Source organism: Lampris incognitus, chromosome 1, assembly GCF_029633865.1.
Source record: "Lampris incognitus isolate fLamInc1 chromosome 1, fLamInc1.hap2, whole genome shotgun sequence".
Taxonomy (NCBI): domain Eukaryota; kingdom Metazoa; phylum Chordata; class Actinopteri; order Lampriformes; family Lampridae; genus Lampris; species Lampris incognitus.
Genome location: NC_079211.1, coordinates 867,501 through 887,165, shown reverse-complemented (window position 1 = coordinate 887,165; position 19,665 = coordinate 867,501). Strand labels below are relative to the sequence as shown.

The 19,665-nt window shown below is 44.5% G+C and overlaps 1 protein-coding gene across 2 annotated transcripts in view; it reads left to right on the top strand.

Moving 5' to 3' along the window:
* Positions 1-363: 363 nt before the first annotated feature.
* Positions 364-19,665, top strand: part of LOC130124727 (transmembrane protein 144-like) — a 47,771-nt gene continuing 28,469 nt past the window's right edge. The window contains exons 1-8 of one of the 2 annotated variants that reach the window (XM_056294060.1): positions 364-695; positions 1,294-1,416; positions 1,956-2,055; positions 2,258-2,338; positions 2,487-2,565; positions 2,759-2,838; positions 4,466-4,584; positions 15,852-15,971. In XM_056294060.1, the coding sequence (XP_056150035.1) occupies positions 599-695; positions 1,294-1,416; positions 1,956-2,055; positions 2,258-2,338; positions 2,487-2,565; positions 2,759-2,838; positions 4,466-4,584; positions 15,852-15,971 (799 nt within the window). In that variant the 5' untranslated portion in view covers positions 364-598. Of the gene's footprint in view, positions 696-1,293; positions 1,417-1,955; positions 2,056-2,257; positions 2,339-2,486; positions 2,588-2,758; positions 2,839-4,465; positions 4,585-15,851; positions 15,972-19,665 lie in introns of both variants that reach the window. The other variant, XM_056294067.1, reaches the window with a different exon arrangement.

Below are 19,665 nucleotides of genomic sequence, written 5' to 3'. Positions count from 1 at the left end.
GGCTCCAGCGTCCAGGACCAACGCCTCGGCTCCAGCGTGCAGGACCAACGCCTCGGCTCCAGCGTGCAGGACCACCGCCTCGGCTCCAGCGTCCAGGACCACCGCCTCGGCTCCAGCGTGCAGGACCACCGCCTCGGCTCCAGCGTGCAGGACCACCGCCTCGGCTCCAGCGTCCAGGACCAACGCCTCGGCTGCCCCCCCCCCCCCCAGAGCAACGAGCCGTTGTAGCATGTTCCCCACAAACTGGCCGCTCGGTGTTTCCTGCGCCGCCGCGCTGCTGCTGCTGATGACCAGCTGCCACCAGACCACCCACGATGCCGGGGAAGGTGAACGAGCTTCTCTGAAACCCCGCAGCTGGTTTGCGTTTCCTGTTTTTAGAATAAGCGAGTTTTGAATGCCGTAGTTACCGTGGAGTGTGGCGTTATTCCCGTGTCTTGTTTGTTCCGTGTGTAACAGAGTTGAAAATGGGTCGTTACACGTGTTTAGTTGGCGTTGTGTGCCATGAGCGCATGTTAAAGCCTGCTGGTGCTTTTCAGATGCCCAGAAAAGAGCCGCGCTCGGAGGAACGGAGCTGCCCCCCCTCCTCAACTCCACCAACATGACGGACTTGGCCTACGGCTTTGCTGCGAACGTCGTTGCTGTGCTTTTATATGGCAGCAACTTTGTTCCCGTGAAGAGGATCGAGATGGGGGACGGTAAGTCTTCAGCAGGGCCACGCGGGAGGGGCCCCGCGCTCCTCCCGCGTGGTCCCGAGGGGCTCTGGGATGGGGAGTCCGAGTCCGCAGAGGACTACGTGCCCCGTGGGTGGGAGAGTCTCCTTCAGTTACAAGCTCTTTACTCCTCACATGTGAGCCTGGCTTCCCACTAACTCGTCTAGTCTTGCAGTCAGCTGTCCGCTACCATGGGGGGGGTGGGGGGGTGGGGTGGACTAGATGAGTCGCACCAGATACCTAACTGGAGCCCGACCCTCTCTTTTCCATGTCAGGGTTCAGCCTCCAGTCAGGATATGATGTGAATATGTAACGGTAGCTGCTCCACTGACCATATACAGTCAACACTTTACCGACGTCCAGTCACACAGGTAACACAATGATCCCTATTGCTCGGTTCCCGCAAAGACAACAGCTGTGGTTCACATCTGGCACAGTGTGTCCTGGTCGGTAGTTCTCTCCAAGTAAGTGTCAGTGTTTGAAGGTTAACTCGGTACAAGCTGTGGGTGTTGGCTGATTAGAAACGGCTGAATTGGTTTGGGATGGACAACTGGATGAGAAGTGGTCCATCTCTTTTCTCCAGGGATGTTCTTCCAGTGGGTGAACTGTGCAGCCATAGTGTTGGTGTCCAAGGTGGGGGACCTGCTGCTCCATTCCCCCAAATTCCACCCGTTTGCAATGCTAGGAGGAGTTATCTGGGCTACAGGTACGGTTCTATACCTGTTTATTTCCTCTCATTCCTCATCAACTTGTTCTTCTTTAAGCGTCATCAAGTTAGTTCTCCAACAGAAAACACAAGAAAGTAACTTGTCGAAGTGACTCTTCTGAAAAGAAGTTAATCTTAAAGGTTCAACAGTCTTGAATAAGACAAAGCCACCAGCAGTTGGCAGCTCCTGGAAATCTAAATGTGTTACAGCCTTATTTTGTGCTCAGTGTCTTCACGCCCCGGATGGGTCTTTCCTGTTCTGTCCAAATTGAAATAATCTTTTTACCACAAACACATTGCTTGGTAAAACAATGTGTTGAAAGGAGATGATATATAATCCTTGGTTAAAGGATGAATCTACAGAGTTGAACTCGGTTAAATGAAATGTTCCGCATTTTGAAATCTAACTCTTTTAAAGGAGAGAAACATTCTGCTCCTTTCTGGAAGGTAAAATGTGTTGTAAACCACATGGATTGGATTAAGAACTGGATGTTTTTGTGGGGTGTTGAATCAATGGAAATCAATACCTCTGTTTCCAGGCAATATAGCAGTAGTTCCCATAGTGAAAGCCATCGGCCTGGGCCTGGGCGTCCTGATCTGGGGGTCCAGCAGTCTGCTGATGGGCTGGGCGACCTCCAAGTGAGACCTTCTCCATTCCTATTCCTTCATGTCCCGCTTTAGAAGATTTGAATTGGTTTTCTGATAGGTTGCTCTGCTACTTGGATAATGTATGCCATGCTTGGCTTCATGAATGTCGTTTAGTTGTCCAGAAATATAATCTAAAACAAAAAAAATTACCGTGTTTACAAGACAAATGAACAGGAACAAAGTTTCTTCACAGGTTTGGCTGGTTTGGGATTACAGCACAGGAAGTCTCCAAGCCACTACTGAACTACTGTGGAGCCGGCTTGTGTTTGCTCAGGTAAAACATCAAGCCTCCTCCATGTTGTAGTGCAAGCTTCTGAAACCCAGTCTGCCACTGCCGGAGCCGCTCGCTGTTCCCTAGTCTGCAACTGAGTTTAGTCTGTTCGCTACTTTGACAGTTTTTATTTACTTTTTTTTTCTTCTAGTGGGATGATATTTTTCTTTGTGAAAACTGATGTGGAGACTCATCCCTGCTTAGAATCCACCCCATTACTTATTGATAGGGTGAGTATTCAATCAGATCTTTGTGTTTTCATCCTGGGGTCCAGCATCGTCTCTGGGTTTGGCCAAGTTAGGACACTTAGGTCTACTCTTTAGAAGTCTCAGCCACTAGATCAGACTACTTGGTATACTGTTGGCTAACGTTTATTTTTTTAAAGACAAATGACCCCATTATTTGGATCTACTCTGTCCCCAGAGAGGACACGCCAGTGGCTTTGGACCAGTCTCCTCTGAGTTCTGGATCGACGTCATTGGGCCGAAGACCAGACGCTTTATGTGAGCAGAACTCATGGAGAGAGACACACGTACTCGCAACCTAAACTGAGTTGGGATTTATTAAAATGTTTAATCATTTATCAATACATTGATCTCCATCTATCGCTTGATAGTCAGACCTTTGTACTTCTTCTTGAACTGCATAGTTTGTACTGTGTTTGAGCTCCATGCTCACACTGTTCCACAATTTTACCCCACAGACTGAAATGCCCATGCTCTTCAAAGTTGTACCAGCACATCAGTTTTTTAAAGTTTAATTTCCCTCTCAAATTATATTCCCCTTCCCTATCTGACACTATTTTTGTGTATTACTGGGTAGTAGATTGTTTCTTGCCTTAAACATTATTTGTGCTGTGTTAAAGTCTACTAGATCCCTGAACTTCAACACACTTCACTAAAAATAGCTTGGTGGTGTGTTCACAATATCCTACGTTGTTAACTATCCTTATGGCTCTTTTGTGTAGTATACATAATGGTTGTAGGTTGGTTGTGTAGGTGTTACCCCATACCTCCACACAGTAGATCAGATATGGTAAAGTAACCGAACAATACAGAGTGTGCAATGTTTTATGATCCAGAATGTGACCTGATTTGCTCCTTGCAGCTTTGCTCGCACACATGTTGTGTGAGGTTTCCAGCAGGTGTTGTGGTCTAGTATCACACCTAGACATTTATTTTCATATACTCTGTCTAGTTGGACGTTGTTTCATTAATTTTACTTTGGTGTTCATCATTTGATTTCCAAACAACATAAAGTTTGTTTTGTCCAGATTTAAGGATAATTTGTTTTTGTCAAACCACCGTTTTAATTTTTGCATTTCTATTGTGGTCACCTCCAAAAGCTGCTGTACATTCTCACCAAAACAAAAGATATTCGTGTCATCAGCAAATAGAGCACATTTCAATATTTCTGATATCTTGCATGGGTCAGTGGTGTAGCAATACATTCGATTACTTTCTAACTTTTGTCATATCAACATCATTCCAGTCAGTAGATTTCTTGTTCTCTCATTTGTCCACGATGTCCTTCTCTTCCCCCACTCTAAGAAACATGGAACTTGGGTTTCTGTCCCCGTCATCACCGTCATTCCCCTCTGTGATTGTTTGTGTGTCATTGGTTTTTCCTGCCACACATTTACAAAGAATGTGTTGAAGCCGTCGACCACGTCTTCCGTGTTGTTTATAGTCTTATCACCATCTGTAAAGTACTGAGGACAGCTTGGCCTTCTAGATCTGTTTCTAATAACACTATTCAACACCTTCCATATACCTTAGGTGTTGTTTTATTGGTCTCTAACTTTTTATTGTAGTATTCCTTCTTGCATATCCTCATAATGTTAGTTCGTTTCTATATTTTGTATTTTATTTCTGCTTAGTGAATTCTTTGTAGAGCTTTTTTTTTTATGACAAACCTGCTGACAGATATGGTTGTAAAGAAGAAAGCTCTAGGAGAGTAATACTTCAGAGAGCATGCTTAAGTACTTAAATCATCTTTTTCATGCACACTTAAAATGTGAGTTGTCACTTTTTTCCCCAAACCTACTCGACATGGGTAGAGCTGATGTTCATCCCATAAACATCATGCAGTACCCAGACCACCTCCTGTCTCTGTCTGTCTATCCATCAGAGGCTGCCTGCTGGCTGTGGTCTCCGGCCTGCTGTACGGCTCCTCCTTCACGCCCATCCTCTACATAAAGAGCCATTCCTCCTCCCGGGACAGCATGTTCCACGGAGCCAGTCTTTACGGTAAAACAAACGCTCGGCTTCATGGATGATGATGATGATGGTCTTAATGGTGGCTTACAAATGAATGATTAAATGCTCAACCTGGGTTTATTTTCAAATGTTATGGTTTAAAACAAAGTCAAATAACATGGATGTGCTTTGTTAGATATTTCTAGCTTTGACTTTGGTGCAGAGAAAATAAGCATTTTTCATGCTCACAGTAAAGAGACAAAGATCGATTGTGTATCTTTTTAAAACAAGTAGTTATTGGTTGAGCTATTTGACTTTCAACACTAATTATTGCCAAAAATGTATCACAGAAGTGAAATGGAGAGCCATCTGCCATGGAGAGTGTAATACTGTGGAAAATGGGTTTATTTTTTTCATAAGGAAGAGCGGTTCAGAGCCAGTTATCAGCAGTTAGGCAAAGGTGCAACATTGATCAGGGTGAAAGAACTGGGTTTTTTTTCCCCTTTAGTTTTGTATAGAAAATATAACGATACCCCTCAAAAAAAAGGAACGGTTTTCTTTTTTTCCTATTGTAGCAGGAATTCAGTTGGGGACGCGCTTCCTGAAGGAGGGGAGTAGTGTAACGGTGTACGACCACGGATGTGTAGACTCGCTAGCCCTTGGCTAACGGGTTGGACCCTTTGGTTGCCTGGTTAGCACAGTCCCCCATAGTGCAGGGAACTTGAGTTCGATTCCTGCTTGCCCCCTGAATTCCCTTTACATTTGCACGTCCCCGCACTTCTGCATACCAGCTCCCCCTCACACCTCTGAGCTCATGTGCATCTCACCGCTGCAACCAATGTAGCGGGAATTCAGGTAGCAGGTAGAAATCAAACCTGAGTTCCCCACACGGGCAACTACGCTAACCGGTCAACTAAAGGGTCCAACCCATTAGCCAAGGGCTAGCGAGTCCACACATCCGTGGGCATACACTGGTACATTATGTAGTGTAAATCATCCTTTGGTTCCTTGAAATGTGCTATACAAAACTAAGTTGTTGTCTTGAGTCATGGTGATCTTTCGTAAAGACCCTGCTTCTGTGCACCGTGTACTAAAGACCCTGCCTCTGTGCACCGTGTACTAAAGACCCTGCCTCTGTGCACTGTGTACTAAAGACCCTGCCTCTGTGCACTGTGTACTAAAGACCCTGCTTCTGTGCTCTGTGTACTAAAGACCCTGCTTCTGTGCTCTGTGTAGGAAAGACCCTGCTTCTGTGCTCTGTGTAGGAAAGACCCTGCTTCTGTGCTCTGTGTAGGAAAGACCCTGCTTCTGTGCTCTGTGTAGTAAAGACCCTGCTTCTGTGCAGGAAAGACCCTGCTTCTGTGCACTGTGTAGTAAAGATCCTGTTTCTGTACTCTGTGTAGTAAAGACCCTGTTTCTGTGCAGGAAAGTTCCTGCTTCTGTGCTCTGTGTAGGAAAGACCCTGCTTCTGTGCTCTGTGTAGGAAAGACCCTGCTTCTGTGCACTGTGTAGGAAAGACCCTGCTTCTGTGCTCTGTGTAGGAAAGACCCTGCTTCTGTGCTCTGTGTAGGAAAGAACCCTGCTTCTGTGCTATGTGTAGGAAGAACCCTGCTTCTGTGCAGGAAAGACCCTGCTTCTGTGCAGGAAAGACCCTGCTTCTGTGTAGGAAAGACCCTGCTTCTGTGCTCTGTGTACTAAAGACCCTGCTTCTGTGTAGGAAAGACCCTGCTTCTGTGCTCTGTGTAGGAAAGACCCTGCTTCTGTGCTCTGTGTAGGAAAGACCCTGCTTCTGTGCTCTGTGTAGGAAAGACCCTGCTTCTGTGCTCGGTGTAGGAAAGACCCTGCTTCTGTGCTCGGTGTAGGAAAGACCCTGTTTCTGTGTTCTGTGTAGGAAAGACCCTGCTTCTGTGCTCTGTGTAGGAAAGAACCCTGTTCTGTGTAGGAAAGACCCTGCTTCTGTGCTCTGTGTAGGAAAGACCCTGCTTCTGTGCTCTGTGTAGGAAAGACCCTGCTTCTGTGCTCTGTGTAGGAAAGACCCTGCTTCTGTGCTCTGTGTAGGAAAGACCCTGCTTCTGTGCTCTGTGTAGGAAAGACCCTGCCTCTGTGCTCTGTGTAGGAAAGACCCTGCTTCTGTGCAGTAAAGACCCTGCTTCTGTGCCCTGTGTAGGAAAGACGCTGTTTCTGTGCAGGAAAGTTCCTGCTTCTGTGCTCCGTGTAGGAAAGACCCTGCTTCTGTGTTCCGTGTAGGAAAGACCCTGCTTCTGTGTTCCGTGTAGGAAAGACCCTGCTTCTGTGTTCCGTGTAGGAAAGACCCTGCTTCTGTGTTCCGTGTAGGAAAGACCCTGCTTCTGTGCTCTGTGTAGGAAAGACCCTGTTTCTGTGCTCTGTGTAGGAAAGACCCTGTTTCTGTGCTCTGTGTAGGAAAGGCCCTGCTTCTGTGTTCTGTGTAGGAAAGTCTGTGCTCTGTGTAGGAAAGACCCTGCTTCTGTGTACTAAAGACCCTGCCTCTGTGCTCTGTGTACGAAAGACCCTGCCTCTGTGCTCTGTGTACGAAAGACCCTGCTTCTGTGCACTGTAGGAAAGACCCTGCTTCTGTGCTCTGTGTAGGAAGAACCCTGCTTCTGTGCTCTGTGTAGGAAAGACCCTGCTTCTGTGCTCTGTGTACTAAAGACCCTGCTTCTGTGCTCCGTGTAGGAAAGACCCTGCTTCTGTGCTCGGTGTAGGAAGGACCCTGTTTCTGTGCTCTGTGTAAGAAAGACCCTGCTTCTGTGTAGGAAAGACCCTGCTTCTGTGCTCTGTGTAGGAAAGACCCTGCTTCTGTGTTCTGTGTAGGAAAGACCCTGCTTCTGTGTAGGAAAGACCCTGTTTCTGTGCTCTGTGTAGGAAAGACCCTGTTTCTGTGCTCTGTGTAGGAAAGACCCTGCTTCTGTGTTCTGTGTAGGAAAGACCCTGCTTCTGAGCTCTGTGTAGGAAAGACCCTGCTTCTGAGCTCTGTGTAGGAAACACCCTGCTTCTGTGCTCTGTGTAGGAAAGACCCTGCTTCTGTGCTCTGTGTAGGAAAGACCCTGCTTCTGTGCTCTGTGTACTAAAGACCCTGCCTCTGTGCTCGGTGTAGGAAAGACCCTGCCTCTGTGCACTGTGTAGTAAAGACCCTGCTTCTGTGCAGGAAAGACCCTGCTTCTGTGCACTGTGTAGTAAAGATCCTGTTTCTGTACTCTGTGTAGGAAAGACCCTGCCTCTGTGCAGGAAAGTTCCTGCTTCTGTGCTCCGTGTAGGAAAGACCCTGCTTCTGTGTTCTGTGTAGGAAAGACCCTGCTTCTGTGTTCTGTGTAGGAAAGTCTGTGCTCTGTGTAGGAAAAACCCTGCTTCTGTGCTCTGTGTAGGAAAAACCCTGCTTCTGTGCTCTGTGTAGGAAAAACCCTGCTTCTGTGCTCTGTGTAGGAAAGACCCTGCCTCTGTGCTCTGTGTAGGAAAGACCCTGCCTCTGTGCTCTGTGTACGAAAGACCCTGCTTCTGTGCACTGTAGGAAAGACCCTGCTTCTGTGCTCTGTGTAGGAAGAACCCTGCTTCTGTGCTCTGTGTACTAAAGACCCTGCTTCTGTGTAGGAAAGACCCTGCTTCTGTGTTCTGTGTAGGAAAGACCCTGCTTCTGTGTTCTGTGTAGGAAAGACCCTGCTTCTGTGTTCTGTGTAGGAAAGACCCTGCTTCTGTGTACTAAAGACCCTGCTTCTGTGCTCTGTGTAGGAAAGAACCCTGCTTCTGTGCTCTGTGTAGGAAAGACCCTGCTTCTGTGCTCTGTGTAGGAAAGACCCTGCTTCTGTGCTCTGTGTAGGAAAGACCCTGCTTCTGTGCTCTGTGTAGGAAAGGCCCTGCTTCTGTGCTCTGTGTAGGAAAGACCCTGCTTCTGTGTTCTGTGTAGGAAAGACCCTGCTTCTGTGCTCGGTGTAGGAAAGACCCTGCCTCTGTGCTCTGTGTAGGAAAGACCCTGCCTCTGTGCTCTGTGTAGGAAAGACCCTGCTTCTGTGCTCTGTGTACGAAAGACCCTGCTTCTCTGCTCTGTGTAGGAAAGACCCTGCCTCTGTGTTCTGTGTAGGAAAGACCCTGCTTCTGTGTAGGAAAGACCCTGCTTCTGTGCTCTGTGTAGGAAAGAACCCTCTTCTGTGCTCTGTGTACTAAAGACCCTGTTTCTGTGCTCTGTGTATGAAAGACCCTGTTTCTGTGTAATGAAGACCCTGCTTCTTTGCTCTGTGTAGGAAAGACTTTGCTTTTGTGCACTGTGTAGTAAAGGCTAAAACCAGGCAAGGTTATTTGGATAGTACATTTCATAGACATGTGGACAATTCATAGTGCTTACCAGCTAAAGCGGTCATTCTGGCTATTCACACTCTTCACATCTGCTTCGCTTTACATCCTTCTGATCATTTCCTACACACACACAGCTGCTGTGTTAAATGACGATAACAACCGTAACCTTTTGACGTTGGGTTTACATGTTGCCATCAGGCCTAATGTCATACTGTCAACGTGTTCTCATTCCCAACTCGTGAAATACGGCAGGCAGCCAGATCAGTGCTGTTTGGCTTCAAACTGTTGCTGGAGGTTCCCCTTCACTGTCAGTGTTGCACATGCAGGGCTGTTCAATTCAGGTCAATGGTGTAGTGTTCTAGTTGAAAAACAAAAAAAATCCCAACCCAGTTGCCAAAATAAAGTGGTGGCATTTTAGGTTTTGCAAACCACATACCCTTGAAATCTCAACATTCTGAAACAAGAATATGTTTCATATCAACATATGAACTGGTAGCCCATGTTGGAGGAGCCTGCGCCCATGTCTCATGACTGTCGAGTTTGTCTGCGAAGAACAGACAAAGAAAAAGGCTGACATTCCTTTTCATTCTGTGGAAAAGGCAATGTTTTGAGATAGTTTTAACATTGTTCAAGTACTTTATTTGTCACATGCACAGAAATACAAAGTAAAACATGCAGTGAAATGAAGGGGGGTACTCCGTCTGTCATTATGTGAAAAAAGACATAGGCCTAGATAAAAGACAAAAGATCAGTACATTCTTAAGTCAAAATAAATAAAAAAAACCTAGCTACTATAATGTTTTGATAACATTTTTAGTGAAAATGTGCATTTTATTTTCATGATCTTCATTCAGTGTATGTATATGGTCTTTAGTTTGTTAGCCATTAAGATTCTTTCAGGTCTTGCCAAAAAATTGTTGGAATGCAATATTTCTGACATTGAACACAACCCCAAAATACGTTTCTACATTACTTAAGAAAATATCCTAAATAAATCGTTTGTATGTTTTTTTTTTAATTATCTAAATAAACCACTTAAATGCAGTGTAAATTATGTTTCAGCTGCAGCAGACATTTGATATAATCTGTAGATATGTTTTACATTGCAAACCGTAAGGACTACAACTGTGGTGCTGAATTGTATCAAGCTGCATGGCACGGCTCAAGGGAACTGTGGTAATTAACACTATTAGTGTATTTCTTAGAATTGGAAGTTGTACAGAATTGAGAGTAAACTGAGAGGTTTAAAGGGATGGGAAACACATTTGTGTGATCAGATTTTAAATATCTAATAGTTAAATGGGTTAAAATTAATTTTGACCATATTTGACAGCACTGCAAGTCAAGAGCTCTCTAACAGCTATGTGACTACAGCCACAGGGGTATAGTCACATAGCTGAAGTCAAGCACTCTCTAACAGGTGGTCCCAAGTCTGCAGCCCCTTCTGCTGCTGAAAGACAAGCCTACCAACATGCACTGAGGTCAAGGTTCAGAGGTCAATATCTCGAAGCACAAGCCATTTACAATCGTCAGACTGACATAATGTTACTCTACATGTCTAGACCTTTCCAACGATGTATTTGGTTTAGTCCTGAGTTTTAATTTTCACATTTCATGGACAGTCTTGTCCCGGGCTTACTTTCACAGAGCCCTTTGGAGGCCCTACACATGAAATGAAAGATCTTTATAGTTTGTTTTTTTTTGGTAGAAATAGTGACAAACATCATTTAAGGTAATAATTTTTGACTAACTTACAACCAAACTAGTAAGTTTGGCCAATTTGAAGCTTCTCTTCCTGATGAAACACCACATCTTCCTTTTCATCTAACCCTAACCCAAGCAATGCTGGCTCTCCATGTGATACCCTGCATGGTTTGTTTAGTTTAAACATTTATTTGGGAAGGGACAACGTACATTAATCAACATTCAAAACAAATGTAAATGTACCCGAGCTAGCTAATAGGCTAGTTCCCATCAACAGTCCCTTTGCCTGATGTTAGGATTATAATATATAAAGGCAACTTATTTTAAAACATCAAATTACTAAATTGTTCCTAGGTGTGTGTATGTGATGGCCTGGTGGCCTGTCCAGGGTGTCTCCCCGCCTGCCACCCAGTGACTGCTGGGATAGGCTCCAGCATCCCACGACCCTGAGTAAGGATAAGCGGTTTGGATAATGGATGGATGGATAGACAACCATCAAACAAACGTACTTTCCTTTCAAGTATTGGGCTGCCAAAGGACTCTCTGAAACCAGGCCTTTACCAAGGCTGAGCCCTTTAGAGGCCCAATACATGAAATGAACGTTATTTTGTTTGATTTGTTTTTAAAATTGGCAAGTAATGTAGCAACGCGTTTTGGGGTTGTGTTCAATATCGGAAACGTTGCATTCCACCAATTTTATGGTGAGACATGAAAGAATCTTCATACTAACTAAAGACCATGTACACTCGCTGAATGAAGATTATGAAAGTAAAATGCACATTTCTCACTAAAACCGTTATCAAAATGCTTTTTAATGCCAAAACTCTTAAGATATTGCATATTCCACTGAGAATAAAAGGAATGTCAGCCATTTTTTTTTCTTTTCACAGACAAACTTGACAGTCGTGATGTGAGTGTAGGCTCTTCCAGCATTGGTTATAAGGGGAAATGTTCACGTGAAATGTATTTTTGGTTCAGAAATATCAAGATTCAAACCCAAGACCTAATAGTAAACTCTCGAAGGCATGTGCTGTTATCCATTCATTCGTGGAATCCTACTCTTCAATCCCTGGAGAAGAAACAAGCCAACTACTAAACAATACTCCTTTTCCCCAGTGCATCATTCTTACTCTCGGACTGATTTTTTTTCTCTCCTGAAGAGTAGGGTCCTTCCTGTGGTTAGGGTGAGCCAATATAATGGCATTGTTATTTCTGATCATAGTCCTGTACAGCGGGATATAGTCTTCCTAGACTGCCCTACATCCTGACGCAGCTGCCGATTTGATCTTGTATTACGGTCTAGGGACTCCCTCTCTCCCAGCAGACGGATATTCTTATGGAAGTCCACAGCACTCTGGGCATGCCACTAAGCACTGTTTGAGAGCTTCTTAAAGCCTACGTTAGAGGCCAAATAGTGTCATACACAGCACATGAGAGAAGGAAACATAAACACCACCCGGTTGGGCGGTTAATGTGGATGGAAAGAACCTGCAACTCATCTTTTTAGGATATTTGGAATCACAAGTTGTGGTAAATGAAAGAACAGACGTTGGCGATATCATTCTGTCTTTAGATCGTTTCCCCCACTTGTATAACGAGGCTATTAGCATCAAAGAACACACACATGAGGCCTCCTCCTCCTCCTCGCTCTCTATCTGACCCCTGATATGAATGAGTAGCCTACACATTTGACAAGGGTGAAAAGAAATATCAGTCTCGGCCATCTCCCATCAGGCTGCTATAGCCTACTCTCACTGGAGACATGCGTCATTCAACCAATCCCAAATGGCACCACCCCGTGGACAGACTGGTAAATAACACTTTATGGAAGAGGGGTACTGGCGGGGGAAATACTAAGACTAGATGATATGAAAACAGAACCACATCCGTTTTATAAGCCCAGTATGTAGGAGCAAAAGCAGCGACAACATATGTCCACATGCCGTTCCTGTCTGCCAATCAGGCAAGACACATGAATGAACAGGCGACACCTTTCAGATGCACTTTTACACAACCACCAAAAAAGACCAAAATGTGCCCGATCCCCTCCCTCGCCTGGCTAATATCCTACTAGTAGCCTACATATTTCATCCATCATATCCGAATCTAACCCAGAACATGGGAGGGAGCAAACACATTGTCCATGTAGACTAGACTCGCTGCTGTGCAAGTAGCCTAAAGCACCCACGTGCACGCGCATCCCCGTGCACGCACACACACACACACACACACACACACACACACACACACACACACACACAAGATGAGTTGCAGGTTTGTTCCATCCACATTAACCATCCAAGCGGGTAGTGTGCAGACTACCCAGTTCATGTGCAGATAACCTGTTCTGGTGGGTAATGTGCACATTAACAGGGTAGTTTGCACATTAACCATTTTTTCACATTTTTTATATATGTGTGTGTGTGTGTGTGTGTGTGTGTGTGTGTGTGTGTCTGTATCTCCAACCCAATAGACTCCATAGCAAGACTATTACTTGCCCTGGATAACTTTGGTCGCCTGTCGGGTTATAAGATAAACTATTCAATGAGCTTGCTTTTTCTGATTACACACACTGGTAGAGGCTCCTCTAGCTTTCCATTCAAACTTGAACATGATGTATTTACATATTTAGGAATCAAAGTCACCCATACAATGGGGAGGTTATATGACCATAACTTTAAAACACTAATAGGACGAACAAAACAAGACTTTAAAAGGCGGTCAACGCTAGCAAGTTCCCACATTAATATAGGTAAAATGGCCGTCTTATCCAGAGTTCTCTATCTTTTTCAAATGATTCCTTTATTCATGCCCAAGACAACTTCTCAACAACTAGAAGGGTCCATTTCATCTGGAACAATTCAAAGCCAGGACGAAGACGATCTACTTGGAGGTCCCTCAGGAGACGGGGGGTGAGGCTTGCCTAACTTTACTGGGTGCCAACATTGTAAAACCTTTACACATGAGACTCAACAGGGTGCAGACTGGGCTCCCATGGAGCTCGTATCCAGTCCCCTACCGATACCCACCTGTCCCCCCACCACATGGTGCTAACCTGCCAACAACAAACCCGCTGGCTAAAGCTTCACTTAGGATATGGTGACAGCTTAGGGGGCATTTGGGATTAAAGCATGACGTACCCCCATCCCTTTTTTTAGATACCTTCAAAGCCGTAGTCTTGCCAACAAAGTCTTTCTCTCATCTCCCTATGTGCCACCAGGGGGCGGTTAGACGTTATTCTGGAGCTGGGTCCCTTTGGGACGAGACGGGTCTCTACGTATTACCTACACACAGATTTGGGTGTGGAGCTTTCTGAAGAGGCGTGGCGGGACAGCTTAACTCCTATACCCACTTCTTCCTTGTGTGTCTGACACGGCTTACTTCCCCGTCGTCCCTACTCGGGGGACAAGCTGGCCAGACTCTTTGCCACCACAGACCCTGGCTGTCCGGGGTGCAGCCGTAGTCCAGCCTCCCTCGGTGGGGCACATGTTCTGGGCATGCCCCTCCCTCAGCAGGTACTGAGGACATGGTATATTTACTGTCTTCTTTCTCGCGGATCTGTAAACGGACCATAACCCCTGATTTTCACACAGCCACCTTCGGCACACCGCCCCCTAACTGCAAGGGCCCCACCTTGCAGGCACATGCTCCAGTGTGTGCTTCATTGCTTGCTTGCAGACTTGTTCTTTGTAACTGGAAGTCGAATAACCCTCCATCATTTCTGCAGTGGTTAAGGGAGGTGCCGTCCTTTCTACTAGTATAAGATATGGAAAACCCGCAAAGACTTGGCTTTGACCTGGACTCCTTTCGTGGACTTTATTGAAGGTTTCCCCTTTCATGGAATGTACTTTTTACCTGGTTGTAACTACAGCATTTACACAGGTGTGTGTGTGTGTGTGTGTGTGTGTGCACTGTTAAATTGTCTTCAAAAACATAGTCATTATGTGGGGTTGGAATAGGAAGTCCCCTGCATAGTCCGTTTTTTTTTTTGTTGTTGTTGTTTTTTCTCCCCCTTCTTGAGCCGTGGGTGTGGGGGGGCGGGGGGGATTTCTATGTTTTGTTTTTTGGTTGTTTGTGTATCCTGTGTACTTGTTCCAATAATTTTCAAATCAGAAAATAAAGTTTTCCCAAAAAAACATGTGAAGACGTTAACGTACACGTGGTTTGCAGAAATGTAAAATGCCAACATTTGATTCTGGCGACTGGCTTGATTTTTATGCTTTTTGGACTGGTTGACTACACCACTGATATCTGTTGAACTGCCCTGCATGTGCAAAACTGAAGCTAAAGGGGGAGCTTGAGCATCCTAGTCTGAAGTGTAAGGCCACTGAGCACTTGTGTACTTGGGGAGTTGGGAAGGAGAACATGTTGGTTGTGTCTATCTGCTCCAGCTGTGATTGGGTTGAAACCAATCCCCAGGCTGCCGCTGTTCTGTCATTCTACCCTTGACCCGAAGTTGCTCACTGGAGACCGTTGACGGGTATACTGGTGAAATCACTTAAATTCATAATCTTAAAAAAAAGTAAACATTGAGTTACACTTTATTATCCAGAAAAGTAGAACCAGTTCGTCTGGACACGAGGTTTAGTGGGAGGAGCATTGCAGCATCTTCATCCCAGTGACTTCCTCCATCTCAGCTGACTGCAGGTATCTCCACCCTTACAAACGACCGCAACCAGCAGTCTAGCACAGGTTCCCTGCACAGTCCTGGGACCGTTACTTGGGGTTACTCAGAGGACCGGGGAATCGCAGTGTTGTAAGATGGCAACAGAGGACAGTCACTTGGATGAGACATGAAACGTTTCTCCCACTAAAACTTGTCCAGATCCACTGACTGAACTTTTCTGTGGTTCTAAACCTGGATGGCTGAGCCTGCACCAACACACTTTGTTATCACGTTTTCAATTATTACTTTGCATTTTAAGACAACATTCTTATGCACTAATTTGACCTGGCAGAATTGTGAGAATATGCTTCTAAGAGAAAGTTTAGATGTAATTGCAACCAGACCATCTTATAAAACTCATTTTAATTCCCAGTAGTTTTTACTGTTCTGAGCCAAACTGGGGGACAATATGTCTAAAGCTGCAAAAGGCCCAGCAGTAGTCATTGCCTGTACAACGTCAGGATTTGTCTCTATTTCCAGTCTTGCAACCTCTGCTCATAGCTTGGGCATAGAGATCTACTGTACTCGCCTGTCTTACAAACCACTGTCCACACCAACTGTACCACTATGGCAAGTCTTGTCATCCTGTAAAGACGCATTGCTATGGTGTTAACGTCAGATGGTGGTGTGTTTTTCTGCACAGATCTGGACTACGTCTATGCACAATGTTCGGGAATTTTCCTTGCCAGCACCGTCTACTTCCTCATTTACTGTGCTGCCATGAATAACAAGCCCAGGGTGTACTCCAGAGCCATCCTACCAGGTACACAACCAGTTATTTGCAGTTTTGTTCAAATAAATGGCATGACAGGAGTTGGGGGTATTACTGCTGGATTTGACCTGTTTATATCATAAAGGACCGAAAAACCTTGACTCTTTCCATTGTCATAATTAAAAGCGCTTTGAGTGGCTGTTGCAGCTAGAAAAGCGCTATAGAAATGCAAATTGATTGCTTGATTGATGTGACCACCACATATTGTATTCTCTATCGGAGCCATTTATCTGGAAAATTACGTTTCTGACATGTCATTCTTAATTGAGAGAACGTGTATTTTTGAAAAAGTCTTCTTCTTCTTCACCAACGTTCCCATTGAAGTCTGCTCCAATCACCACGCTCTCCTCCTTGGGTACACCCTCCAGTACTTCATCCCATCCATCCAGAATTCTTCTTCTCTTCCATCTCACACCCAGCTTGCGGGGCATACGTGTAGCGTGGTTCTCTGCGTTGGGGAGTGTGGTGGTGTGACTGATGACGTCACGACGACCAGGTAGATGAGGACGTATTTATGGCCTTCAGGAGCCTGCATGAAAACAGTACACAGCAGTGAATATACAGGTCTCCTTCCGCATACAGTGCCCACAGCCTGCGATTGATTCACCAACAACGCTATTTTCAGTACATCAGTGGGCAACAGCACCCTCTAGTGGACATCCTAACAGTGCACTCCCACACTAGAACGACATGTGCAGTTACCGTCACATTTTCTACACTTTAAATCCACGTAAATGAACAGAATAGTTGAGAATTGCAACACAAAACCCAAACTAGTTAACGGTTATTACCGTTACCGTCGATGGTAAATGAGACTGGGTTCTGAAATGGACTTTGACCGTTAGATATGTACTAGTGCGTTGTAAGAAGTTGATAGGAAACCAGGACGTCACCCATATAAACAAAACCAATTGGTATCGTCCTTTGCGCCAGAACTTCCGCTTTGTCACCTTTCACAATAAGAGACCAGTCATTCTTCTAATGCATATCAAATGAAAGACTCGGTCCACAATCTGGCATAACAACATCACTCTGCTACATCCGTCCTTATGTTCTTTATTGTTTATTATCTTTTATATCATTTGATTGGTATTTGGTTGCTTGCTTGAATAAATCGCATCATGTGCAGCGCGCATACTGAAATTTCTGTATGTCGTCTATCTAGCGTAACAACGTCACTCTGCTACATACATATACTATATGCGCTGATAACCTTCATCATCACACCTTCAATTTCCAGCTTCATGCTCATCACTCTGTCTGACACTCTCTTCACCTCCAGCACTCTTGACATACTCTTCCTTCAGAATGACCCCTACCCCCTTCTCCTCCCATTCGCACCATGGTAGAAGAGTTTGAACCCACCTCCGATGCTCCTGGCCTTACTCCCCTTCCACCTGGTCTCTTGCACACACAGTATACCTACCTTTCTTCTTTCCATCATATCAGCCAGCTCTCTCCCTTTACCAGTCATAGTGCCAACATTCAAAGTTCCAACTCTCACCTCCACACTCCTACCCTTCCTCCTCTCTAGCTGCCTCTGGACATGCCTTCCCCCTCTCCTTCTGCTTCACCCAACAGTAGCATAGTTTCCACCGACACCCTGCTGGTTAACAGTACCGGTGGTGGTCATTGGTAACGCGGGCCTCGACCGATCCGGTATGGACATCTGATTTATGATCCGCACATTTGGTTTGGCAAACTAGTAGTAGAAGATGTTTGGTTTCAGAATCATGGTTGTTGGCCATGTAGGTTTGTACGTACATGGCATGTGACTCTGGTTTCGTGGCTCTCTCGGTGTACTTAACATAGAATAACAACACTACAACACAACAACCTTCAGATAGAACCGTTGGGGCAGGATAAAGGAGCACTCCTGAGTCGGTTTTTACACAGGGGAAATAAGAGGTGCAGTGGTGCAGAGAATATAGCAGAGATGCTGAAAGACATGTTAGCAGCTTACTGACCCACACATGCCTGAGGTAGATGGACATGACGGAGTGTACCAGTATACGTACCTACAGTAGATGCAACATGTACATGTACAGTACCATATACACAACATGTAGATCTACTACCCTGTTACTTGTTCTTAGCACGACTAAGAACTACTACTACTACTTCAAGATCTACTACCCTGTTACTTGTTCTTAGCACGACTAAGAACTACTACTACTACTACTTCAAGATCTACTACCCTGTTACTTGTTCTTAGCCATTATTGTATTCACTCATTTGCAAAACAAAACAAGTCTCGTTCTTGTGCTTTTACTTGAGCACTGGCTTTGCTCTTAGATGCTTGCTTCGAGAGAAGATGCACTTAGGACCTCTGATGACTAGTAGTTCTCCTGGTCTCCTACGTTAAATGGTGCACTTATTGTAAGTCGCTTTGGATAAAAGCGTCGGCTAAATGACTGTACTGTACAGTATATACATGTACAGTACATGCAGTGCAATATTGTAACGTGCACAACATGTACAGTATATACAACAAGTGGTACACTACAGTGTATACAAATCAAATCAAATGAATTTTATTTGTATAGCCCAATATTACAAATGTGCCTCAGTGGGCTTAACAGCAACACAACATCCTGTCCTTAGACCCTCTCATGGGAAGAGGAACACCTCCCTAAAATAAACCCCTTTAACAGGGAGAAACACTAGGAAGAAACCTCAGAGAGAGCAACAGCATGTACAGTATATACATGTACAGTACATACAACATGTACAGTACAGTATATGCAACATGTACTAATATATATATATATATTTTTTTTTTCGGAATGTGTGTGTGTGTGTGTGTGTGTGTTAGTTAGTGTAGATAGCGGGACCGAAAACTAAAGCACTTATGATCCTAATTCTTTTTGGAGGTGGTAGGTATTGTCTCAGAGAGTAAGGGGAAAATCCCAGAAAATTAAAATTATGCATAATTATGCAAAATATGCATTTTTCTAAAAATGGCTAAAAACCACTTTTCTCGGCATTTCAGGTGATTCTGAGCATCTTTTGATTTTTTTTTTTTCTCCAATATAAAATCTTTTTTTCTGGGACTTAGAAATGTTTTGGCATTATGCAAAATAAATACATTTTTGCAAAAGTGCACTTATGATCCTAATTTTTTTTTGGAAGTGGTAGGTATTGTTCCAGAGAGGACCAGAAAAATAGCAGAAAATTAAAATATAATTACAATAATTATGCATACTTATGCAAAATATGCATTTTCTGAAAATGGCTAAAAACCACTTTTCTCTGCATTTCAGATGATTCTGAGCATTTGGGGGGAGGGAGTTGGAGTGGGGGGGGGTTTAGGGGCAGGGGGAAGGCGGTTAGCTGGCGGGATGAAGAGGAGGGAGATTTAGACGGGTGGATAACCAAACTGCTACATTGTAGCGGGGTTCTTCTAGTATATATATAAAACATGTACAGTATATACACCATGTAGTACATTATATACAACATGTACAGTATATATATAAAACGTACAATATATGGAACATGTACAGTATATACACCATGTAGTACATTATATACAATATGTACAGTGTGTGTGTGTGTGGTGTGTGTATATATATATATAGAACATGTACAGTATATGCAATATGTACAGTATATACACCATGTAGTACAGTATATACAACATGTACAGTATATACATGTACAGTATGTATGTATGTGTGTGTAT